The sequence below is a fragment of the Puma concolor genome, chromosome C1 (genome assembly GCF_028749965.1).
Source record: "Puma concolor isolate L17-30 chromosome C1, mPumCon1.1.hap2, whole genome shotgun sequence".
Lineage (NCBI taxonomy): Eukaryota > Metazoa > Chordata > Mammalia > Carnivora > Felidae > Puma > Puma concolor.
In genome coordinates, this window is record NC_141674.1 from 63,383,997 (window position 1) to 63,411,799 (window position 27,803).

The 27,803-nt window shown below is 37.7% G+C and overlaps 1 protein-coding gene and 1 pseudogene across 8 annotated transcripts in view; one reads left to right on the forward strand and one right to left on the reverse strand.

The window, feature by feature from the left end:
• SLC44A5 (solute carrier family 44 member 5) overlaps positions 1 to 27,803 on the reverse strand; it is a 385,583-nt gene that overhangs the window by 306,057 nt on the left and 51,723 nt on the right. For 6 of the 8 annotated variants that reach the window (XM_086717311.1, XM_086717310.1, XM_086717315.1 and 3 more), the window contains exon 2: positions 18,762 to 18,838. The exons of 1 other annotated variant lie outside the window; for it this stretch is intronic. In XM_086717311.1, the coding sequence (XP_086573437.1) occupies positions 18,762 to 18,774 (13 nt within the window). In that variant the 5' untranslated portion in view covers positions 18,775 to 18,838. Of the gene's footprint in view, positions 1 to 18,761; positions 18,844 to 27,803 lie in introns of those variants that run through there. One more of the 8 variants, XM_086717312.1, reaches the window with a different exon arrangement.
• LOC112864087 (putative RNA-binding protein 46 pseudogene) lies at positions 3,837 to 5,312 on the forward strand (annotated as a pseudogene).

Below are 27,803 nucleotides of genomic sequence, written 5' to 3' on the forward strand. Positions count from 1 at the left end.
GATGGGATTAGTGTGTGTGTGTGTGTCTGTCTGCCTGCCTATCTGCCTCTCTCATTCTCTCTCTCTCTCTCTCTCTCTCTCTCTCTCTCTCTCTCTCTCACACACACACACACACACACACACACACACACACACACACACACACACTATAAGGCAACTGTCCACAAGAAGCCAAGAAACAGGCTTCTGGCAAATCTTGGACTTTCTAGCCTCCAGAATGGTGAGGACTAAATGTTGTTGTTTAAGCCACCCAGTCTATGATATTTTTGTTATAGCAGCCCAAAGGAATTAAGACAAAGGATTTCCAGAGTGAGCAATTCCCATTCCTCCAACTCTCTACTTCACACAGCAACAAGCACATTCTCCCTCCCTTCGCCACCCCGCCAAAGTTTAATAGGTTGGAAATTCTTATGCTAGGATGTCTATACTTCTTATTCTTGATGTTTTCCTTTATTTTACCTGGTGAGGGACAGGTGTGTCATACTATAACACATAGAAAGCCAAGGAAGCATTAAAAATGGCCTACTTTGGGTGACTAGGGAACAAAATACACACAAAAGTAACATGCTTTTTAAAAAAGGATTTCTGAAGGCCTTGGACATCTCCAATCCTAAAAGTAAGCATATCTGGTCCTATACGAGAATTCCAATTTTCAATTTCTTTGCCACCTATTGACTGGTAACATTTCCAAAGAACAATTTTACTTCTTTCATTTTTAGTTGATTTCTCTGTTTAGCAAGACTGTGCTTTAATTCATTTAATTTTACTTTTTTAAATCAATGTCTACAAGACCCTCTCAGTCAATGAGTCACCCTTGCTATCCATTAGCCACCTCTCTGGGTTGTTCACTGACCTTTTTGTCCTATGTAGTATTGCTGTAATATTGTAGCACTTTTCGGTAGCTTTATATGAAATTTTTTTGTCATTTTCCACCTTTGGTTTTTCTGTCATTTTTAAACTCTGAACTTCACTCTGTAATTTCTCAGCTTCTATTTTGAACTTGACATTTATTATGTGCTTTTGTGTCCTTAATTACTTTTTGCACTTTGGGGTTGATCCATGTCAGTCTTTTCTAATTCTACTATATTGATTGCTCTACAGCAAGCCTTCTCTCCTCTAAGAACACTGATTGTCTCTAAACTATTTTCTTTCTTTCCAGTGCTGAGAACCAGTGAATTTTTTTCTACTTGTCCTTTCCAGGAAATCCCAGGCTATCCATAGCTGTGGCAACCAGAATCTATTCACTTATACTTCTTCATAATTACTTCTTTTTATCATTAACTCTGTACTCAGGTTTGAAAAAGAAATCGCAATGACAAAAGGTGGAAGATACATATGTGTCAAGACCAGAAAAGACATTTTCAGGAGGATATTCATGAAGCAGCAAAGACATAATAATTGACAAAAATACAAGAAAGAGGAAATAAGAATGGTTTCTTAAAGAATTATAAAATGGGAAATACAAAGTTAAAAATGACAAACACTTCAATCTTATAAAAGTTAAGAATAAATAACTTTAGTGTGCCAGATACAATGGCACCAGCTACTAAGAATACCATCATTTGTCAAATACAGGCTACCATCTTCTCAAATATAAACTTCTGCAATAGTCTCCCCATTGGTCTCATTCTCTCAAGTATTATCTCCCTCCAGTTTATTCTCCAGAATGCCACCAAAGTCATTGTCTTAAAATGCATATCAAATCATTTCTCTGTTGGAAAGCCTTTCAATGGCTCTGTATTCCATCTAGAATAAAGCTCAAATGTTTACAAAACCCTGGATGTCAGGACTTTGTTTATTTTTCCCAAGATTTATATGCTCCAAAAAAAACATTCTTTACAATCTTCCTCTGAGCTTTTGTATATGCTTTTTTACCCCTGCCCAGAATGTTCCTTCCTGCCCAACTCCTTTTGGTCCATCTGATGCCTATTCATCCTTCATGTAGATGCCTTTTCTTTTCTGACTCCTTAACTAAAAGCTAAGTACCCCTTTCTGTATACTACCATGGTTCCCTATATTCTCCTATCATGGCATATTACAGTGTTATAGTATTTTGTTTACTTGTTTGCATTACACTCTAGTCAGCAAGCTATGTGATAGCAATGGTAACATTTATCTTTTTCTTGCCCCGACATTCTAGGACCCAGCACAGAACATGACCCCTAATGATGCTTGATAAATACTTTCTCGGATGGATATTGTATAAATATTTAGGTGATAGGATCGTCTAGTAACCCAAAGCTTAACTTGAACCCCAATTTCCAATTCTTGTTGAAAATCTTTCTGGAATAAATATTGCCGACCCTTGGTATATATTTTAAATAAGGATCATTAATAAGTTACCGTTGGTATGTGGGGCAATTGCTGCTTCTATTATCTCTTTCTTACCATAGAGAGCAAAATAGAACCTCTCAGGTCAAGCAGGGGCCTGTGTCAAGCAATGCCGAAAGGAGTCAAAGGTACCGTAGCTACAAGATGTCACCAAGACCAGCATTAGCTGACACCCCAGAACTGATAATAAGCAGAAGCAGACAAGGTCTGCAGGGGCCCAAGACTGATTAAACCCCTTTAAAAAGGGGAGGATTTTTGCAGCAAACTGTCAGACTCTACAGACGCGACCCCTCTATGTCTGACCGCTTAAAAAAGGCAGCTGCTGCAGAAGGCTCTGCCCGATTGATCTCTGAACAGACCTGAGATCCTTCACTGCTTGAACATAATGAGCATTAAGTGCCAAGAGCTGACCCAGACCAGACAGAGGCCTTATCTCAACTGCACGCCCACAGACTGACTTTGCCTTTGGTTCATTAACTCCAACACCCTTCTGTTACCTTTGTTGTGTGGTTTGTCTTATGTTCTGCTCTGTGTGCTGTGTAAGAAGCCAAGTTTAATCACATGGTGAAATGTCATTGAGTTTGGAATCCTGAACCTGCTTTATAATTGTGATTAGCTTTGCTTTATGATTGAATAAAGCTGATGTTGTGGAAAGAGACAACTCATGTGTGTGCCTTCGTCACATGATCATGACACCTACCAACCATTAGGGCTTTTGCTTGGGACCCATGCTGTCCAAAATTCAGCAGCTGGTGTTCTCATAGCACCCATCTAGCCCTCTTCACCTGTTCACTCCACTGAAGAGGCAGAGTAGCCTCATAAATGGCATCTCACAGCATTCTTAGCCTGACAATAGGACAGATCAAACATCTTAGCACTCTTTGCAAAGACTGCCAATCTCTATATATTCTGTAATGCCTCAGTCTAGTTTTCTGCCTTAGTAAATCTACTAAAATAAGAACAATTAAATTTCTTTGGGATAACTTAGTAGGTTATAAGATCTTGGATCCACCATTCTAATTATAGTGTTCTGGGAACTGTAGATTTTAGAGAGGGAGAAAAGTGGGTTGAAACTACACCAACACCTTCTAGAAGTTTCTGAAATCAAAGACTATTTAATTCAATATATCCTGTTTGATGTTTTAAAATTTTTATTCCCTTCTCCTCAGAATTTCTTCTGAAAGTACAGGAAATTCTGTCAAGTAAGGGTACAATAAAGAGATACTGAGTTGAATCAGATTTAAAACATTTTCATACCCAAAATTTAATTTACCCATTAAAGTAATATCAAACTTTTAAGAGAAAAATTCCTAAGAAAAATTACATGAATTACATATATGTCATAAATAGAAATAATAGTACTTCCTTGATTTTGCAAGAAATGACATATTTTAATGCCAGGAAAAGGGAATAAAAAGTAAAGTTTAAGGTGGGCTCTCCTCCCCTCTATGGTGACCCCTGCTTTTGTATATGCTGACTGATCCGTGAAATGGTGGTGGTGATTTATGGTCATTGGTCCCAGGGATTTAGGACCAACATTTGAAACCCCAAAGGGGAACTGCAACCATTATGAAGAAAACAGAACAAATGGACGCAGGGAAGTCAGAACTGGTACTCAGAATAAAGCAGCATTTTTTGATGAAAAAAAAAAACAAAACTGGCTACAACATGGTTCAGGAGAATAGGTAAAGGAAATTTGGTTGTCCTCCTCCATGTTGTGAAGGTTCACCTCCACCTAGAGGCTGTGAAGTTTTTGTAGGAAAAATACCTTAAGATATGCATGAAGATGAATAAGTTAGTTTCTGTATTTGAAAGAGCTGGGAAGGTATATGAATTTTGACTTATGATGGAATTAGTGGTGAAAATAGAGGTTATGCTTTTGTGATGTATACTATAAAAGAAAAAGCCCATTAGCCATCAGAATTCTTAATAATTATGAGATTTGACGAGGTAAGTTTACTCGTGCATGTTTAAGCTTGGATAATTGCAGGTCATTTATTGGAGCTATTCCTAAGGAAATGAAGAAGAAATTTTGGACGAAATGAAGAAAGTTACAGAAGGAGTTGTAGATGTCATTGTTCACCCAAGTGCAACTGATGAAACCAAAGATCATGGTTTGCATTTGTTGAATATGAATCTCACAGAGCCACTGCTATGGCTAGGAGAAAACTAATTCCAGGTACACTGGAGCCATACCATTCAAGTAGATTGGGCTGATGAGGAAACCATACAGAGCTAAAGTTCTTTATGTAAGAAATTTAATGATCTTAACTACAGAGGAAACAAAGCAGAATTCAACAAATTCAAACCTGGTCCAGTTGAATATTCAAGTAAAGAAACTTAGAGATTAGGCTTCTGTTCACTTTTTCAACTGAGAAGATGCAGTGGCTGCTATGTCTGTTGTGAATGGAAAATGCATTAATGGAGCAAGTATGGAGGTAACACTTGGCAAAACCAGTAAATAAAGAATTGAGACAGCATATTAGTGGTCAGATTAGCCCTAATTCTGAAAACCTTATTGTGTTTGCTAACAAAGAAGACAGCCACCTGAAAACTCTATGCAAGCCACCAACTCTTCTAGCTAGTCTCAATAGTCAGCATAGCCCAGGCCCCCCTGAAATTGAAAGATGCACTTATCCATTTTTTCCTGGAACAAAGCTTACTCCAAGCGGTATGTATTCTTTAAAATCCAATCATTTCAATTCGGCAGTAATGCATCTGGATTATTACTGCAAGAAAAATAATTGGGCACCACCAGAATTTTTACTTATTTCTCATCTAAGTCAAGATGAGAAAGTATTCTTGTATATAAAATTGTTATTCCTGCTATTGCAAATGGATCCCAGAGTCACGTTATACCAGACAAACTGTACTACATTAGAAGATGCAAAGGAACTGTCAGACCAGTTTACATTACTTCATTTGGACAGGGAACACAAGATCTTCAGCCTGGATTATGCAAAAGAATATGGAGAGAATAAAGAGACTACAATTTCTGTTGCAGCTCAGTATATAATCTTTCTCCTGTTAGTGCTACCCTCTCTTCTGGGACTTCTAGCATGTTTCCTTATACCTCAAGGCCTTATTCTTATCAAAGCTATCCCTTGCCACCAATAATATCACTTGCTACTGGCAGCCATATTGGACAGCAACTATATATCTCCAACTAGGCCTCATTCTCCTAAAGAAGATATTGTAAACTTGAGTATGGAAGTTTCTTTGTAAAGCTTGCAGATTAAAATACTGTTTTATTTTAGAATTAGGTTTGCACATTTGGTTTTCAAATGATAAATATATATTAATTTCAACATAGTAAACATCAATCATAATTCAGAATAACCTACTCTTGTAGAATTTGTAAAAATGCTAAGTTTAAAAAGTTATTCAGTGGTTTCTCTGTATAAAAGCATGGCAAACTACTGTTCCATTTAAACTTTTGGGATTTGAAATACTTGTAATTCCTGAGTGGGCAATAGAACCCAGCAGTTTATGTTAAATTTTGCATAATAATTTTTCTAAATAGCATTTCAAAATATTTAAGCACTTACAGACAATGGTTACACTAGATTTGATTACCAAGGATCACTATCTGTATTAGAGATTACGACAATTATATACCCAGAAGCATCTATTATGTAGAATGAAATGAAGGGCAAAAAGATTAAGATGCAAATTTTATGCAGTGATAAAGAAAAAGCAGTCAACCATTGTGGTCCTTGAAAATAACTATGCAAACATTTTAGTTAATTATTTGTTATAGAAATAAATTATAATTTTGCTGTCAATGTATTTCAGGTTTTTATAGTTATGTTTCTAATGTGGTTTTGATATTTACTGTATAATTATTTCAATAATAACTGTCATGGTTTTTTAATGTTGAAATCATGTGTTGTTTAATTTTTGTACTCGAATTCAAATTCTTTGACATTAAATATGTGATGCTTCTAAAAAAAGAAAAGTTAAGCTTTTGAGCATTTGAAAGGATATCCAAATCAAAAATACTTTTCATTGGTTTATTAACAGAAAAGAAAAAAATTAAAAGTAATGTTGCTTACTGCCCAAACCAAGAGTATAATTAAGAAACCATTTTCATTCCACTTACTACTAAGAGTAGTGAGTATACTGCTACCAAAAAGAAAAAGGAAATGTGAAACTTCATGTGAAGGATACATAAAAATAAAATAAAGTGCATCTAAAATATAGGTAGTTTATTGGTGAGTGTGATTTAAAATCGAATGCTTTCTGAGTTAAAGAATGTGGGATAATCAACATGTCAGTGTTAAAATAGGCCATAAATTTTCAAAAGAGGCATCAATGGAAATAAACTGTGAAAAACCAATTTTGGACAGTCCTAATCTAAAACAACCTTAGTTCTCAAATGTATCTGTTCATTTGCTTCTTTTTATTTCTAACTATAAATTTGCTGACAGATGTTGTGGCTCATTATTGTCAATTAAATTTCTGTCTATCTTCTTTGTTTATCCAGTAATCACTCACAGTCATACCCCCTGATTTCATTCCTACCACAAATAAACTTCAGTGTGTTACTAGTGACCCCAGCATTTTCCAGTATGTTCTCATTTCCATCAGACATCATAACTAGCAACTGACTCTTAAAAGTTTTTCCCAGACCAGCACTGACAGAAGCCACACCTATCCTATAACTCTATCCAATAGACTTCAGCCAATGAAAGTGAATCAGAAATGAAGTCATATAAAAGGTTAGGCATTTGAACAGCTAAGTAATGGATATTAAATTTAGGAAATATAAGATAGTTTCCTGCCCAGGATCTTTCAGAATATCTTATGTCTGGAACGCTAATTATAGCAAAGGGACTATTACAACTTTACCAAGATGTGTTGCACAAAATAGTAACATGGAAAGATGCCCCCCAAACTCACTTCCATGATCAGTAAATGTAGAAGCAGCTGTACAATATAGCTTTTCTCTTGGACATTCAGAAAGTTCATTAGCATATTAAAAGATAAAAGAAGTCTGGCCATAAAGAAACTTGTTTAGCTTTGTTTAACTGGTATTTATCAAATCTTTCTGACCACTGAACACCTATGAAGATCCTAGAGAAGTGGTATCCCAAATAGACTTAAGGAAAAGCTGACCTGCCCCGCCATTCATATGTGCTGCTTTTTCTTGACACCCCCTAGGGCTACCCCATAGGACCCCCCAGGGGACCTGGGCATTAGTCATATGATGCCCTAGAACAGTGCTTCTTAAACTTGTATGTGTACACAGCTCACTAGGGATTTTGTAAAAATGCAGATTCTGATTCAGTAGGTCGCAGTAGGCCTGGAGAGTCTGCATTTCTTTTTTTTTTTTTTTTTTTTATGTTTGTATTTTTGAGAGAGAGAGAGAAAGTGAGCAGAGGAGGGGCAGAGAGAGGGAGACACAGAATCTGAAGCAGGCTCCAGGCTCTGAGCTATCAGCAGAGAACACAAGGTGAGGGGTGGGGGGTGGGATGGGGCTCGAATTCATGAACGTGAGATCATGACCTGAGCCGAAGTCAGACACTTAACTGACTGAACCTCCCAGGCTCCCCTGGAGAGTCTGCATTTCTAACAAGGCTTCAGGCAATGCTGATGCTGCTGTTCTCCATCACATTTTGAGTATCAAGTCTCTACAGGGCCACTGCAGTAGGAAAATCATCACATCTCTAATCTCTTCATCTTATCCTTCCTAATAATAAATCCTCCTAAAATATTGACCTCAGGGTCATAAGTTCAAGCCCCATATGGGTATGGACATTTATTAAAAATAAAATCTTTAAAATCAATCAATCAATCAGTCAGTCAGTCAATCATACATACATACATACATACTTTCAATATATATCACTTTGTTGGTCAAAAACTTTCAGAGGTTCCCTATTCCCTTCTATGTTAGTGATTCAACAATAGACATTTATTAAAACTTTACTGTGTGGCAAATAGATACACAGCCCCTGACTTACAGTTGAGAAGCAATTAGGTGAGTAAGAAACAATGTGCAGACTATTGGTGGGAATGCAAACTGGTGTAGCCACTCTGGAAAACAGTATGGAGGTTCCTCAAAAAATTAAAAATAGAACTACCCTACAACCCAGCAATTGCACTACTAGGCATTTATCCATGGGGTACAGGTGTGCTGTTTCAAAGGGACACATGCACCCCCATCTTTATAGCAGCACTATCAACAATAGCCAAAGTATGGAAAGAGCTCAAATTTCCATCGTTGGATGAATGGATAAAGAAGATGTGGTATCTATATACAATGGAGTATTACTTGGCAATCATAAAGAATGAAATCTTGCCAGTTTGCAATTACATGGATGGAATTAGAGGGTATTATGCTAAGTGAAATTAGTCAGTCAGAGAAAGACAAATATCATATGACTTCATTCATATTAGGACTTTAAGATACAGAACAGATGAACATAAGGGAAGAGAAGCAAAAATAATATAAAAACAGGAAGGGGGACAAAACATAAGAGACTCTTAAATTTGAAGAACAAACAGAGGGTTACTGGAGGGGTGTGGGAGGGGGGATGGGCTAAATGGGTAATGGGCATTAAGAAATATACTCCTGAGGGGCGCCTGGGTGGCGCAGTCGGTTAAGCGTCCGACTTCAGCCAGGTCACGATCTCGCGGTCCGTGAGTTCGAGCCCCGCGTCGGGCTCTGGGCTGATGGCTCGGAGCCTGGAGCCTGTTTCCGATTCTGTGTCTCCCTCTGTCTCTGCTCCTCCCCCGTTCATGCTCTGTCTCTGTCTGTCCCATAAATAAATAAAAACGTTGAAAAAAAAAAAAAAAAGAAATATACTCCTGAAATCACTGTTGTATTCTATGTTAACTAACTCAGATGTAAATTTAAAAAATAAATTAAATTAAATGGCAAAAAAAAAAAAAGAAATTACAACTGAAAATAAGTCTCTCTTATTTTCTGATGGTTACCAGAGGGGAGGTAGGTTGGGGAGGATGGGTGAAATAGGTGATGGGGATTAAGGAAGGCACTTGTGATGAGCACTCGGTGATGGCAGTGTTGAATCACTGTATTGTGTACCTGAAACTAATATTATACTGTATGTTAATTAACTGGAATTTAAATAAAAATTAAAAAAAAAAGAAACAATGTGCAGAATGCTAAGGGCCAAAACAAGAAGGGAATAACTAATTTAAGACCTCTGTTTCTTCATCTATAAAATGAGGGTTAAACTAGACTAGTGGTATTTCATCCTCCATGTACATTGCAGTCACTCATATCATCCTAATACAGAGTCTCAGCCCAGACCAATGAAATGCTGGCTGTCAGTACCCCACATTCAATAGGGAATAGCAGCTCTCAAAAGTTCCCCAGGTGCAGACAAGTTTGAGAACCAATGGACTAACCAATGATTCCCAAAGTGTTGCCCAACTATCAGTATCACCTGGAAACTTGTTAGAATGACAATTCTCAGGCCTCATTCTAGACCCAGTGAATCAGAAACTCTGGAAGCAGGGTAAAGAAACCTGGGTTTTAACCAGCTTTGTGGGTGATTTTGATACACTGTGAAAACCACTGGATTAGATAATCAGCAAATTTCTCTCTAGGTCTATCATTCTTTGACCTCAAACAGCCTTTTCAAGGACTTTTGTTATCCATTCTTTATAGACTAATAGCATAAGCTCTGAAACTAGACTTCCCAGATTTAAATCCCAACTCCTACACTTAATTTTAGTTGTCTGGGCTTTAGGTTCTCATCTATAAAATGAGGATAATGTAGTACCTTTTCCCACAGAGTTGCTATGAAAATTAATGATTTTGTATATGTAACTCACTTAGTAGAGTGCCTGAGAAGTGTTTCAAGTCATTACTCAATTGTCACTCTCACATTGAGTACTTCACAGCCACTCTGTCCAAAACTGCAACCCACTACTACAATTCTCTTTCCCCTCCTCTGGTTTCTATTTCTCCTTTGCAATTATTACTCTGTAACACGCATCTCACTTGATGCTTTGTTTATTATCTGCCTTGTCCCACTAAGATGTAAACTCTATAAAATCAAGGATTTTCCCATTTTGCTAAGTTGTATCCCCAGCGTCTAGTGCAGGGTCTGGCACATTGGAAGTACTCAACTGGTGGGATGAATGGGTGAATAAATGTTAATATTATCAATATTAATATTATTAGCAATCCAAATTTTTCTTATGGAAACACAATAGCTTAAACTTCTTGTTTATTGTTCTAAATTGTGCTTATATCTTATTACATGCTTTATTAAAATTCTGTCTCATACCTAACAATGCCCTTTTATTTAACTTCTGCTCAATACTTCTTCAATATTACCTGACAACTCTGATGGCTTTAGCCCTCTAACTCTGAATATCTACACAGTGTTACTGTCTATACAATACAATTTAACACCTATTGATCTTAATTAATTATCAATGGAATGAGTAAGTTCTAAGAAATTTACTGAAAGAGGCTGCATCTGTCATGCAACAAGCATTCATGAAAAATTAGAGAGGAAAGGAATCATGGGAAAAGTTACCATTAATTAGTTATGTAATCCTCAAATAACAAAAATGGTGCTCTACCTTTTACAAAGTACCTTTATATACATCAGCTAGTTTTGGCTAGGTGATCTCAAAGACTATGTCTCCTTGCTTTCAAACTTTCAAAATGTCTTCAAGTATGGGGAGACCATTTTTTGAAGTGAAAAGTCAAGCATAAATCATGAAAGTCAAAATTGAAGCAGATAATCACCCAAGAAGTTGTTAAGTTCAGGGATAGTAAATCAGATCAGTGGTTTTCTTGCCACCTAGCCACCCCCCCCCCCCAATACTCCTGTCAGTCAGGTCTGGAAGAGGCCCACCATTATCTCCAATGCAGCCCTCTACGCAGCCATTACCAACTGATCAGAGCTAACAGAGAAGGGGTTTGAGCTAACATTTGCCATCCTAACCTGGTCTAATCATCTTGGTGAAAGCAAACAAAACTGATGCTAAGAAATTTAAAGTGACTCATCCAGTCACATATTGGTAGCAGATCAAGACCAGAAGCAGCCTCCTGACTCCCCTCCAGGATTCTCCCCACTGCCTTTCCTCATTTATTTCTGAAATTCAGAATTTAAATTTCTATTCTAAAGCAATCAAAACACAGAAAGCAAACCTTTGGCAGAGAGTTTTCATATTAATGCTCATGAATATAACGTTGAAATCAAAAATGACAGTTTTGAGTCAAGTGATAGACAGAGTTGGTTAGTCTGTTATTTTTCAGTTGGGTTTATTTACCGAAGCCTAGAATGTGTCATGACTGGAAATAGACAAAACAGATTATTTTAATTCCACTGTCCTAGAAAAAGAAAAGGAAAATAGTTTTCATTAATAGGAACTGGGCTCAAATCCAGTCCCAAAATAACTTATACTACTGAATCAACTTTTTAAAGGTGACATTTCTCTCATTAATGGGAATGCACTATTATAATATAGTTTAATCACTAAATTTAAATTACAAGAAAAACATATTTGAAGGAATATGAAAAAATAAGAGATAATGGAGAGAAATAGACATCTATTTTAATATAAATAATGGCCATTTCCTCATCATGGAAATTGTGCTCACATTTTAGAATTATAATTTTCCAGATCCTCTCCCTAAAGCAGTTTCCTAATATTGCAATCACCTTTACAACTCAGTTGGAATGAAACTGACTTGTCAAATTTTACCCAGCCAATTGATAAGTCTGTCTTGATTAACTCTCATTTTTAGGTATACTGTAATTGAAGCTGCTTTTTTGGGAGAAACCATCATCTAACACAGTTAGAAATTGCCCCTGGCACTGTCTGCGTTACCCAAGAAAACCAGGACAGCAAATGGCAGTTCTGTTACCTCACAGAGTTAATCCATTTTAGCAACTATGTTACTTAGTTGCAAGGTAACAGCTTTTGGTCCCATAGCTTATCCTTTCACCCTGAGAAAGTGAGCCCAACTCTTATTGGAGGGTAGGATGAGGAAAGTAGCAAGCACACAGAATTTCTTCTCTTCAACATGGACCCTGCCACCACGCCAGAGGGAAAGGAGTGAATGCTTGAAACAGGTAGATGCAGTTCAGGGCCTATACTGCCCCAGCTCCACAAAAAAGGGCAGTCAGCTCCAGGGTTCTCCTGGGGTCTGGATATACACAGGAACAATCCATGTGGGCCTCAGGAAAACCTAGCCACAAACTGATGCTTGCTAGGAGAGCCCTGGAAAACTGGAGTGATTTTCACCTCAACCCTCTTTGTCAGTTGAGATCACTGGTGGTCCATGATTTTGGTCAGAACAAGAATGAAACCAAGAGCTCTAGTCAGACCCCATCATGTTGGCCCAGGCATGGGTCCTTTAGGCAAACAGGATAGTCAAGACAAATCATGACTTCTAGAAAGCAGAACAATAGTTCCCAAGGAATGTTTGTGAAATACTGGAACACTCTGCTTTCTGGCTTAGGTATTCCAAAAATGCAGAGATCGCTTGCCCTGCAGCACGTTATTATTATTATTATTATTATTATTATTATTATTATTATTATTATGTTTTAGTTTTTATTTATTTATTTTTAAGAGAGACAGAGACAGTGTGAGTGGGGGAGGGACAGAGAGAGAGAGCGAATCCCAAGCAGCCTCCACGCTGCCAGAGCAGAGACCAACGCGGTGCTGGAACCCATGAAACTGTGAGATCATGACCTGAGCAGAAACCAAGAGTCGGACACTCAACCGACTGAGCCATCGAGGTGCCCCTCCCTGCAGCACATTATTGAATCATTTTTTAAATCAACCCACTTTCTTACCCGGAAAAGGGGACAAGTACCCTGCCTAACTTAGAAGAAATTACTTTAGCTGGCATCATAGACATCATTCACAATATGGAAGATCCTTTAAACACTACTAGTTACATTTTTAAAACTCAAATTCCTTGAAAACTTGCTGTATGCTGGCTGATCCAACACAGTAAATAGAGAATAAATTTGAGTTGGAAAGACTTGCCTTGGAATTAGTTTTGTCATTCCTAGCTCTGTGACCATGAACAAGTTACTATCGTTGACTCCTAGGTTTCTCTTTTATAAAATAATCATAATAAAATGCATTTCACAGTGTAGTTCTGAAGATGACATGAAAAACATAGGAAGTGGCATAAACATGCCTGCCCCATGAGAAAAAATAAGTAAATTTCTTCCCCTATTTCCTTTTTTCTTACAAAAAAAATTCCATGTTAAAATGCCTTTGGATGTTGTATATGGCTTAAAAATTTAAATAACATGCCAATGTTTGGATAAGTCTATGAACTGTAGCTTATGTAACTAATTTGAAGCAACTAATATTCATATATGTAATTACATATAAAATTTCAATGAATAACTGCGGTCGTCTAGTTGAACAATTCAAATTGGTAGCATAATCTGGATTTCTTTTTCCAGAAATATATTGCAACTTTATTTTTCTTCCTATCAATGCCATTATGTTAGGAGAGAAAGAGGCACAATTTACCCCTCCTCAGTTGAGTAATAGCAATATTTTATGGCCTCTTTCCCATGGAGTCCTCTTTTTTTGTGTTAGATTGACATGTGTCTCTCAAAATATGTCTGCTAATCTGTCTTCCAGAGCCTGCTTATGGGCCTCTAATATTACAAATATAGCAGAGCAGTGTTTGGAGCAAATATGTATAGTCTTGCAAAAAAAAAAAAGAGGGGGGGAGGGAAGAAAGGTATGTTTGATGCATTTATAGTAACGGTATCATGGCCAAGAACAACAGCAGGCTTGTCCATCTGTCCATCATGAAACTGAGTTGTGCCTACTAGTTATCAACAGGAGGTGGCCATGTGGGCATCACACTAAAATAGAAATTCTGTCACTCGGAAGACAAGGTGAGGAGGGAAAAAAGGATTAACTGTTTCAGAATCAATTTCTGGGTTAGAATGATGAATACAAAGAGTTGCTCCATGTTTCTTATTCACAGACTATAAAATTTTTATTCATTCTTTTACTCATTCATTAAAGATCTTCTGGGTGCTTTTTAAAATTTTTTAATGACTATTTATTTTGGAGAGAGAGGGACAGAGCACAAGCAGGGGACGGGCAGAGAAAGAGGGAGACACAGAATCTGAAGCAGGCTCCAGGCTCTGAGCTGTCAGCACAGAGCCAGATGTGGGGCTCAAACTCACGAGCTGTGAGGTCATGACCTGAGCCAAAGTCAGACAGTCAACCAACTGAGCCACCCAGGCACCTTCTGGGTGCTTTTCAGAAGCCAGACAGCTATCCATTATGGATCCAGAGAATAATTTCCTGAGTTACCTGGCTGGCTCAGTCAGTATAGCATGTGAGTCTTGATCTCAGGGTCATGAGTTTGAGCCCCACGTTGGGTGTAGAGATTATTTTTTTTTTAAAAAAGAATAATTTCCTTCTTTAAGGAATTCTGTTTCATGAAAGAGACAGAGAAGTAAACAAAAAATTATAATACAGAAAGAAGACAGCCAACGTATATACAGTGGGAACCCAAAGAAAGAAGTAATTAACTATGCAAAAATATGCCAACTTTACAAATTTGTGATTCATCTTTGCACAGGAACCTTGCGAATCTCTGTAATATTTCAGTGCTGTTATATGTGCTATAGAAGAGAGGTCAACCAAAGAAGTAGAATAAAAAATCTAAGAATTAACAGATAGGTCTTGATCAACTGTTTGCCTTAGGGTGGAAGAAAAAGTGTTATTGCCTTTACTTGCATTTATTGCAGTCCTTTTTTCCTTAAGTATGTATGTATCCTTAATTTTTATATGATTTTTAATCTTATTAACTCTGTCTAAATATGTCATTTTCTATTTTCTATAAGTAAGTTTGAGAGTGTGACCACTGGACAACAGATAGATACAGATATGGATACGGATGTAGATCTAGATACATTTTTAGATGTACAGGTAAATGCAGAAATAGCATCTTGGCTTCTGGAAATACGAATTATGATATAATTCTTAAATTTTACAGTAAAGCATTTTCTTTAAGGCAGTTTCCTAACAGAAGAGTGAATATAAGGCATCGCATTTATTGGCATTTAGCAAAATTAAAATGTTAAGGCAAATAAATCTTCAGTGTGCTTTAAGACCTACTATAAAGACCTCCTTTCAATTGTGGAAATGAATAAGGAGTGAATTGAGGCACTCACATTTAAGCTAAAGTAGAAAGTCTGAGCAAACTGTCAGCTTGAAAGTCCAATTTGAGGGGCGCCTGGGTAGCTCAGTCAGTTAAGTGTCCGACTTCGGCTCAGGTCATGATCTTGTGGTTCACGAGTTCGAGCCCTGTGTCGGGCTGTGCTGACAGCTCGGAGCCTGGAGCCTGCTTCCCATTCTGTGTCTCCCTCTCTCTCTGACCCTCCCCCCATTCATGCTCTGTCTCTCTCTGTCTCAAAAATAAATAAACGTTAAAAAAATTTTTTTTAGGAAAATCCGATTTGAATGTTTGCTGGCTTTGTTGCTAACATGTGCACTTGGAAACAAAATTCACATCAGTTTCACATCAGGTGAAATTTGTTACTCCTCTCTGAGGCAATTTTTGGTGCTAGCCCATTTACCAATTGGTTATCTCTGGCATTGGCATTTCTCTTTGTTGTCCCTGAAGCCATGTACCTCCTAGAGCTACATGCATAAAAATACTGTCGTTCATTTCCATGGCCCCGCCCCCCAGTTACAGGAGCTAAAGGCACATTCTGGAAATACAGCATGAGGCATTAGCACCAGGTACTAGCACCAGGCTTACCCAGAGTCTGGGTCTGCTTTAAAGAACCCACTCCAAAGAGTAACAACCATCACTCTCCGTGCCTCTGTCCTGATGTCCTGTCCTGGTGGCCACCAAACTGAAATGCCCTATCCCCTGACAAACTCAAAAGAACATAGTCACATTGTTACTAATACACATCAATCAATCTGACAAACACAAAAGTTTTAAATTTTATCTCTCGACTTTTATCTCAATTTTAGACACATAATCAGCCTTTTTTACATGCCAAAATTTCATTTGTACATTACATGTATATAATGAAAACCCCAGTGCCCATATAGAGATATTTGTTTAATGGTTTTATTCTGTCTGTCTGTCAATTCTGTATAAGTAATTCTTGGTCACTGCTCTTGATGTGTTTCTCTTACTATGAAACCAAGCACAGCTTCACAAGTAATTTTGTTTACTGAATATTCTGTACTGATGGTGGTGGTGTGGGTGATGTTGCAGCTTCTCAGCTCTACTTTAAAAAGTGTAGAAGTGTTTGGGGTGCCCGGGTGGCTCAGTCAGTTAAATATCTGACTCTTGATCTCAGCTCAGGTCATGACCTCAAGGCTTGTGAGTTCAAGCCCTGCACTGGGCTCTGTGCTAATGGTATGGAATCTGCATGGGATTCTGTCTCTCCTTCTCTCTGCCCCTCCCCTGCTTATGCTCTCTCTCACTCTCTGTCAAAACAAATAAACTCAAGAAATATTTTTGAACAAAATAAATAAAATAAAACACAAAGTGTACAAGTGCTGCCCTATGAATGGACACGTTTTTGCCAAGATCTGTGCTATTTCCTATGACTTTTGTCATAGATTTCTAATCATCATAGTTTTTTCATTCTTTACATCTGTTAAAACGTTCCCAAAAGTGGGATTAAGAAATAAAGAGAAAGATGTTCTTACAAAATGAGTTGAGTGATGACTCAAGCCTAAGGAGTTTGACTTATAAATGCCATAGAGAAAGGCAATTATTCATTGACAGTCTAAGCAAGCTACTTGACATCAAATGGAAGTCAATAGAAGAATCAAGTAGTAGAAGTGAAAAAAAAGGTGGATGTTACTGTGAATGAAATGGTTTCTTCCTGATGGTGGAAGTTGTGATGTCTTTTCTAGATTATCAGATAGCCAATATTCATAAAAGAGAGATAAATATTAAATGAGCAACAGGGAAAAGGGCTAGGTAATACTCAACTTACAAGTGCATCATGGGTCCACAACTCCAGGAACATGCCAATTGTTTACCTTTGAGAAATAATTTTCCCTTAAACCATTGTTGTACATGGCAGCAATGTTTTGCTCTTAGCTCACACGAGCCAAAATAAACTACAATGTAGTTGAAGTACAACGTGGCCGTAGTAATTCTACCTCAAATACACTCAAGCATTTGTAACACAATTCTGAATCACAATTTGTGAACAACCATAAAACCACCATTTCATCAGCATATACATACTACTTCTCAGGTACTGTGCCAATACACTCCTTACCTTGGTCTGTGAAATAATTACTGTTATTCTCTTTTACAGACAGATGAGCAAACAGGCCTAAAAGACTAATTTTCCCCAGATATGAGTATGTTAATAACATTGTATAACTGCATGAAAGAAAATGTCCTTTAAACTGGCTATTCCCCAGTGTTCATAGTTTAGGCACAACTGTAATCCCCACTCAGCGGATAACTTCTGGATGCACAATCCCCTGTAACACACTCATAGAAGCAGGGGTTCCTATTAGTGACCAGCCACACAATGCAATGCATTTACAGCCTTCAGGAGCCTTATGTAGATTTAGATACATTATTGGGCCATTTTTAAGCATCTTGTTAAATCTTTAGATCCTATGTTTAATAACCCTTTTAATCTTCTTAAAATATGCAGCCAAAGATCAAAGCTGCTGTTTCAAGTTCCACATTGTATATCTTCCATTTCAGTTTGTACTTATGCAGCATTTTACTTTTTGTTCATAGCTAGGAATAAATTTTCCTTCATGAAGGAATAAAATTTGCACTTAAGGAAAACAGCATTCATTTTCAATAAACATTCACTAAGTAACCACCTTTCCCAAAGTTAAAGGCTAGGCCTGAAGAGGGCAAAAAAAGTGGATGAGACCTGGTCTGTGCCTACCAGGGGCTTAAAACCTAATTCTGGAGATAGAGATAGTAGGAATGACGGTTAAAATTTGAAGGGAAGCCCCATGGTCCCTCTCCAAGGAACACCTGACAGCATTTTGCTTACTTCTCTAAGGAGCAAGCTCTGGGCATGTCACAACATGAGAAAGGGGCTGAAAACAATAATCCTCTAAAATAAATGTTAAAGATTCTGCTTATAGCAATAACTCTTCAGGTAGAACGACACAGGGGAAAGGGAGCAGCTTCAGAAGTGACTTGAATATGCGTGAGGATGTGCTTTTACTAACTGCATAGCCCCCGCTCACCAAATCTACCCCAGAATCACTGCTGTAGGGAGGATCCAGACGCAGAAGAGAGGATGAGATGGGAGGTCTTGAGATGGGAAAAGATTGAGAACCATAATGTCTAACATGCTGCAGTTTTTCAGGTACAGCTCCCAATGTGTATATTCATTTTTCTATCATCCTTATTTGATATTGAACAAATAATATTTTACACAAAAGTCCAGATCAAGAGGGACTTAATTCGAGTAGGTGATTACCTTCGTCACTCATAAAGAGGCTGTATCTTCAGAAGGCGGCCTGAATCACTGCACAGTTGAGCTGCTTAGAAAGAAGTCTGTGATAAAAACAAGTATGGAGATGGTTATCTAAAGCAAATGATTTTAACTTATTAAAAACCAACATTTTGGGAATATTCTCACAACTACACTTTACACTCCCTAAAAACCTAGAGAATTAGCCTAATTCTCTTCTAACACATAAAATACTACAGGTATCTACTCTTTGCAGGAAACTGTTTTCTTCTTTACTATATGAAATAAAATTCTCACTGCCTCCTAAATCCTGGTCCTTATTTTTATTATCTACTCTCACACTTCACATCTACCTGTAAGATGCATGCCTAACCAGTTGATATCTCTATCCTGTCTTCTGCTTATATGCGACCTTTTTTCAACACTCCCATTTATGTTTTTATGCTTATCTGCCAAATTGGTGGTAGATAGCATTTTTCTTTTCAGTTTAGCTCTGTGTTTCCTAATTTTAGGTCAAGTATTTTAATGATTTTACAACACATAACTTATTGTAAAAATTTGTTATAAAAACATTTAAAAAAATTTTTTTAACATTTATTCATTTTTGAGAGTGAGAGAGACAGAGCATGAGCAAGGGAGGGGCAGAGAGAGAGGGAGACACAGACTCTGAAGCAGGCTACAGGCTCCGAGCTGTCAGCACAGGGCCCGACGCGGGGCTTGAACTCACAGACTGCAAGATCATGACCTGAGCTGAAGTCAGATGCTTAACCGACTGAGCCACCCAGGCACCCCAAAAAAGCATTTTTTAATGAAAAGGAAAAGCTAATTTTACCATGTAGACATCACTACTAAAATGTGGTCATTTTTTCTGTCACTCCTTTTTTTTTTTTAAGTTTTTAAATTTACTTTGAGAGAGATTGAAACAGCGCAAAGTGGGGGGGGGGGGAGGGCGGTGCAGAGAGAAAGGGAGAGAGAGAATCCCAAGCAGGCTCCACACTGCCATCACAGAGCTCAGTGCCAGGCTCAAACCCACAAAGCCATGAAATCATGAGATCATGACCTGACTCAAAACCAAGAGTTGGATGCTTAACCTACTGAGCTACCCAGGCCCCCCTGTCAGTCATTTTTCTATATATGTTTTGTAACTTTTTATTTTGAAATAATTTTAGACTTACAGGAAAGTTGCAAAAACAGTATAGACAGTTCTTATATACCCTTCACCCAGCTTCTCCTACTGTTAACATCTTCCAACAGATTATCAAAATTTTCTATGCATATTTTGACAAGATTGAGATCATACTTTTTGTTCAATCCTTCTTATATTTCATGATAGCATAAGCGTTTCTAACATTTAAAAATTTTCAAAAAAATAAAAACTATTATTTTATTGTCCAAGTAATGTCCTATTTCATCAATGCATATTTTACTTAACTATTTCCATGTTGTTGGACAATTAGATTACTTGGTAATTTCTTCTTTCATTAAAAAAATCCTTATCAACACAGGTTATAATTTTTTAAAATATCTACCAATTTTATAGGTCAAAAAATGGTCTTGGGGCACCTGGGTGGCTCAGTCAGTTAAGCATCCAAAGTCGGTTAAGCATCCAATTCTTGATTTCAGCTCAGGTCATGATCTCATGGTTGGTGAGATGGAGCTTCATGTCAGGTTCTGCGCTGACAGCACGGAGCCTGCTTGGGTTTTCCCTCTCCCTCTCTCTCTGCCCCTCCTGTGCTCATGGTCTCTCTCTCTCTCTCTCAAAATTAAAAACTTAATTTTTTTTTCCAACGTTTATTTATTTTTGGGACAGAGAGAGACAGAGCATGAACAGGGGAGGAGCAGAGAGAGAGGGAGACACAGAATCGGAAACAGGCTCCAGGCTCTGAGCCATCAGCCCAGAGCCTGATGCGGGGCTCGAACTCATGGACCGCGACGCGAGATCGTGACCTGGCTGAAGTCGGACGCTTAACCGACTGCGCCACCCAGGCGCCCCAAAATTAAAAACTTAAAAAAGAAATGGTCTCTCATTTGAAGTGCTTTTTTTTGTTACTATTGAAAGTGAACATTTTAAATGTTTGCTAGTTATTTTTATTTCATCTTTTGGAAATTTTTTAGGTTCTTTTTGTCTATGTACTTACAGATGTCTGAATATATTACTTACAAATTTGTGTAAAGCTTGCATATTAAGAATATTAAGCTTTGACTCAAAGATTACAAATATTTTTACTGTTTAATAATTGCATTTTAATTATTTGTTTTGTATTCATTTTGGTAATCCCAAACAATTTTGCTAATTGAAAACAAAATGTCCCTTTTATAGCAATACTTTGTAAACTGAGATCCACCAACTATTAAGCATCTTGAAGATAGGACTCTTGGGAATTATGGGAATTTATTTCCTTAAAAAAATATTCATATATTATTCAAATTTGACAAACACTGAAATAGGTACAATGGTCAAAAGAGAAATCCCAGGTTATAATAAGACGTCATGTCATACAAAATAAAAAGTTCATGAAAGGATCAACTTGCATTTCACATTCTTTAGTGTTGATTATATTATACTATTTTAATGTCTTAAAAATATCCAGAACTGGGGTGCCTGGGTGGCTCAGTCGGTTGAGTGACCAACTTCGGCTCAGGTCATGATCTCACGGTTCACGGGTTCAAGCCCCGCGTCGGGCTCTGTGCTGACAGCTCGGGGTCTGGAGCTTGCTTCGGATTCTGTGTCTCCCTCTCTGCTCCTCCCCTGGTCACACTCTGTCTCTCTCTCTCAAAAATAAAGATTTTTAAAAAAATTCAAAAAAACTATTCAGAACTAAACTATAAACTAAAAACTAATTTCTTTTTTATTACCACAAACTAAAAATCAGAAAGCTATATTACACTTCAGCAACACCAATTTGCTTAAGAGCCCCCAAATAGCCTGTGCTTTTGTACATCTCCTGCCTCTACCCTTGCTGTTCCCTTTGTTCGTACTCTCTACCATCCCTCCCCTTCCACCCAGTGGGAAACTCCTGGGCCTCACTGCCATTCCCTCTACCATGCCACTCCCTCCTCCCCATTGTCTTAACTATTGCATCTCCTAACTTCTGTAACTTCTCTCTGTTTGCTTTTGCTGTCACATATTAAATTTGCCTTTATAGCTGTCCTTCTTCCCCAATTGTCAGTAATCTAAGAATAGGAGAGTCAGGTCAGCCATCACTGTAGCCCCAGTGTCTAACAAAGTTCCTGATGTATAATGGGAGCCCCATTAGTGTTTATGAAATGAATCAAATTATCCACATAAGGTAACAGTCTTCTGGGAGAGTTGTAAGAAACTCAACCCTCTGTCTCGATTATACTGATAAATACTACTGCAAGTTCATCTACCAACTGTGCTATCAGTTCTGTCTCATATGGTCCACAGTTTCTCTTTGGCACTGTCAATTGATTTCTATTCAGTGACAGTGACTCAAGCAGAAAAGAACACCTTTCCTCAGGCAGATGAGAATCACTCATTTTCCCCCTCTAATGGTTTATGTTGAATAATTTCAAACTTACAGAAGAGTTGCAAGCATAAAACAAAGAACTGTTGCATACTCCTCAACCAGATTCACCAATTGTTATCATTTTGACATATTTGATTTCTTTTTCATTACACACACACACACACATAATGTATAACATAATGTATAACATTATAACATCGTAATGCATAACATCAGGAATCAAATCTCAGTTTATCTGTCACTGGTCATATTAACTTTGATGACCCAATAAGGTAGCGTCAGCCAGATTTCTCCTTTATAGACTACCATTTCTCACTTTGCAATTAATAACTAATCTCTGGAGAGGTATTTTGATAATATATGTCATTCGTCTTCAGACTTTTATCACCCATTGATTATTCTCCTGAATCAATTCTTTCCACAACAGTTCCAAAATGGTGATGAAAATGAACTAGCCAGGAAAAGCAACGGAAAGAGTATTTCAGGCCAAAAAATAACAAGTGTGAATACTCTAAAAAGGGTTAGGGAGTTGGCAGAACTAAATGGAAATCAGTGGGACTGGAATATATTGAGGGAAGAAAAAAAATGCTTAAATGAGAAAGGACAGGCAGATTATGTAAATCTTTGTGCCCCAAGGGAAGGAATTTGGATTATAATATAATTGTGATGCTTTTAAGTGGGAAACCACATGATTTTCATGTTTAAAAGATTACTCTGGCAAGGTGAAAACAGGTATTCAAACAAAAACAGGTACACAAACATTCATAACACAATTATTCATCATAGTCAAAAGTGGAAACAACCTAAATGTCCATCAACAGATGAATGGATAAACAACATGTGGTATATCCATGCAAGGGAATACTACTCAGCCATAAAAAATGAAGCACCAATACACGGATGAACCTTGAAAACATTATGCCAAGAGAAAGAAGCCAGGCATAAAAGGTCACAAATGTACAACTCCATTTATACGAAATGTCCGGAATGGGCAAATTCACAGAGACAGAAAGTAGACCAGTGGTTTTCAGAGGCTGAAGGAAGGAGAATGGGAAGTGACCGATCAAAGGATGAGGATCCTTTTTGAAAATGAACTGGAATTACTGATGGCTGCGATACATTGCGAATGTACAAAAGGCCACTTAATTACACACTTTTAAAATTAAGATGACGAGTTTTATGTTACGTGAATTTGACCTCCAAACGGAAAAAGCCCACTCTTCGGACAATACATTGGTTTGTAGGGGAGGAAGCTAGTTACTGCAGAGGGAGTCCATAACTGCTCTAGAGCAATGACAGCAGAGGCAGAGAAAATGGGAAAGATCAACTGCATATCTGGGAAGTAAAATTTACAGGATTTGCTGACGTCTGTAACTGAGGGGGACAGAGAGGTCTACAAGTATGCAGAAGCTTCAGATTTGGAGGATGAACATGTTTTAAGAAATGAAAAGTTCAACTTCAGACATGTTAGCCATGAGATGCCTCAACCCAATCTGGACTATCCTATGTTACAAAAATTTCACTTTCTGGGGTGCCTGGGTGGCTCAGTCAGTTAAGTGTCTGGCAACAGCCCAGGTCATGATGTCACAGTTGATGAATCTGAGCCCCTCATCAGGTTCTGCACTGGTAGTGTGGAGCCTGTTTGGGATTTTCTCTCTCTCCCTCTCTCTCTCTCTCTCTGTCCCTTCCTACTTGTACTCTCTCTCTCTAAAAATAAATTTTAAAAATTTCACTTTGTAGTATATTACTTTAACTTTTCTAGACTTGTTTCCTCATCTATAAAACAGGAATACTAATGGTATTTACCTCAGATGGTTGTTCTTAGAATTAAGTTAGGTAATTGATAGAAAGCTCTTATCACAATTTCTAACACATAATAAATCTTCAATCACTGTTAGAGATTACTCTTGTTATAATCTTTGTCCTGATTACTATACTTATTCTATATGCTGCCTATCTGTTCCTCCTTCCAGCACCTACAGATGCTTGGCTCGTTGTGAGCAGTCTCAGACTCTCCCAATCTGCTGTCTTGTTCCATCTGAGTCCACAACTGGCCATTATTGGAGACATATTGACAGAGGGACCTGACTGACTGAAAGTAATATTCAGATCCCTTAGACATGCAAGTACCTTTCTATGGTGGAGAAGGCACACTGGGCTCAAATAATGGCATAACAATTTCCTTATTAAACGCATCCAACTCATTTTCTTCTACTTTTATACTTCCTTAGCATCTTCCTGTCCTTAATATTTTTTTTCCAAGCTTTCTTCCCATGGGGAAAATATGTGCTAACAAACTGACATGAATATTCTAGTCTACTTGGCAGTTAATTTCTTCATAGAGACCTGTAAATTGATGTTCTTCTGGCTTATAATCAGACTCTTATAGGTTTAGTTACAAGGAATCAATATGCCTGAGCCTCTTAACCTCTGAGTGACCATATAATAACCCAGACGTTATTAACCTGAAAGCTGTGTCAGACTCTAGGTGGTGATAGTCACTATGACGCACATACTGTAACACTAGGCTGAAATAGTCATCCAGATAGAAGAATACAATATTTCACAGAGTAGTGGTAAGCATTAAATGAGTTAATATATATATTAAAGTGCCCTGACACGTTAGGCTCTCAATAAACATTAGTTTATGTTTTTAATTTTAAATGCAATATATTACATATATTTTTATATACAAATCATATGGAATCCAGTAGGAGGAAAAATCCAAGTTTGAAAAATTTACAGATGAACTGAAATGAAACCGATTTTTTTTTCCCTACATCATCCCAATCTATCCTTAACCCTCCCTTTTCTAGTTTCCTTTTTAGTGTTTTCTCATTTCTGTAACTACTTTTGCAGTTGGCTGTCTTCATAGTTTATCACTCAGCAATGCTTGGAGGATTAATGCCAATAAAAGTGGTATCTGAAAATAACCTTATATATTCTGAGGAATAATTTACTCACAAGCTCTGTTATCTTGAGCAAGTCACTAAGCCTAAATACGTGACTGTGTCTCATCAGTCAGTAACTGTGCCTCATCAGCCCATCCTATAAAGTCTCTTAGTGTTCCTTCCATGTCTAATATTCATAAACTATATTCACTACTGAATCCTTAGCACTTAAGCACAAAGTAGGTGTTATTGACATTTATGTTGATGATTGTATGGATAGATGTTAGGGCTATATTTTGTTCAAAAATCTGATAAATAAGCCCATTTTTTACAATAAAGAAGATGGAAACCAGTCACTAGTTATCCATAAAAGTTTAAAGTTCTTGTATAAAGAAAAATGATTGACAAAAAGTCCATTGACTGATGGTAAAGAACAAACTCTCATGCAGGTTTTCAATATGCCAATCTCAACGCCATTATGATGGGTGAGTGAACAAGTGGGTGGATTGATGGATCAATAAACAAAATCCTTTATACAAAAAATATGCTTTAAAAATATACTTTTTTTTAAAGCATGAATTTCCCAGCCAGCAATTTTTTCATTGGGGCTTTTTTCCCCATGTCAGAATACCAGAAAGCCTTGCTCGCAATAACTATCCCTCTGGAGTTTCTGTCACGTTTAAGAAATGATGACACCATTCAATACTGATTATAATAACAGGATGTAAGTGGAGCTTCCGTTTATGGCTCTTTGATTTTGTAGTGGCATATTTACTTTCTAGAAATGATCTTTAGCTCTCTATCTCACCTGTTCCATATTTGTGACTGTGAAATAATTATAAATGATAACCTTCCCACCTCTTTTGCCTTTGTTAACAAACAATTTAAAGAATATGGGGGATCGGGGCCCCTGGTTGGCTCAGTCGGTTAAGCGGCTGACTTTGGCTCAGGTCATGATCTTGTGGTTCAGTCTGTGAGTTCGAACCCTGCATCAGGCTGACAGCTTAGAGCCTGGAGCCTGTTTCAGATTCTTTGTTTCCCTCTATCTCTGCCCCTCCCCCGCTCATGCTTTATCTATCTCTGTCTCTCAAAAATAAATAAACGTTAAAAAAAAATTTTTAAGAATTTGGGGGATTTTTAAAAATTCAATTTAAATCTATTACTGCTGGTATGTAACAAAAAAAAACCAGGACAACAGTTTGAAAATTAACAAATCAGTTCAAGAATGAGAAAACAATCTTACAGAAGTTTCGTTGTCTTTTCTAATAAAACCCACATGTTTCCAGAAAAAGTATTAGAACTATATTTCTGTTTTGTTTTTTCTTTTATCCATAATCGCTGTAGCCTAAATGAAATTATATTTTCTAGACTTCAGTTCCCCTCAGTTCAATTTAGTTCAATTTAACAAACATTATAGACTCCCTGCTGGGGCCAGCCACTATGCCAGGTTATTAGGAGTCAAAGATTAATAGGACATATTTTCTAACTCGTGAAGTTCATAGCTTAATTAGTACATTATTTTTTGTTTGTTTTTCAAAGCCTCTGTTCCATTCCAATTTCAACCAGAATTGCTCTACTTTTACCAGTTGTATGTTTTGGAGGTTGACTTAAGATATTACTGTTTTGAGACATTTAAAAAGTCACTGACCTAGAGGCAGCAAGAGACATTTAAATAAATATAATGCAGTGTTCTACAAGTAACAATGGTGTTTTCTCAGCCTGGGTTCCCCAGAACACAGGACCTAAGACAAAGGAGTATGATTCAGAGGATAAGAGTTAAGAAAGAGGGAACAAAGCAGAAAAAGAAGGAGTCAAAAAAAGATTCATTATTGAGTTGACTAGCTGTATAGATGGCTGGATACTCATTCTTAAAGAACACCTCCTGGGGGAAAAAAGCTGAAATCGTCTGTCCATTACTCTGCTCCTCACTAATCAAGAGTGTTCCCTCAGGGCATTACACCCCATCACTCCTGGGTTGCACATGCATGAGACACGGCAAAATCCCAGAGGTGTCCCCTGCTACTTCACCATCCAGTAAAGAAGCCATGGGGATGTGGGGCGGGAACCGGTGAGAGGTAAAAGTGCACAGGCCTGAGGCAAGGTACTGTCAGGCCGTACCTGCATGAAGGTGGACAGCATTTTCACAGAAACTGTCACAGCAGTCATGGGCTGGAGTAAGAAGGCCAAGAGAATTTGAATGGGGCACAAGAAGCATCGGAACAAGGATATAAGGCACAGAAGTAGAGCAGAGTAGAGAATGATTAATTCTGCTGGAAGGAGAAGGGCCAGGAAAAGTTTCACAAACAATTCCTCAGAAAAGTTCTTCAAGGGGCGCCTGGGTGGCGCAGTCGGTTAAGCGTCCGACTTCAGCCAGGTCACGATCTCGCGGTCCGTGAGTTCGAGCCCCGCGTCGGGCTCTGGGCTGATGGCTCAGAGCCTGGAGCCTGTTTCCGATTCTGTGTCTCCCTCTCTCTCTGCCCCTCCCCCGTTCATGCTCTGTCTCTGTCTGTCCCATAAATAAATAAAAAACGTTGAAAAAAAAATTAAAAAAAAAAAAAAAAGAAAAGAAAAGTTCTTCAAATGGCAAAAGGGGGTAGGTATTTCAAACAGAAAGAACAATATATATATGTATGTATATATGTATATAATGTATATATATGTATATG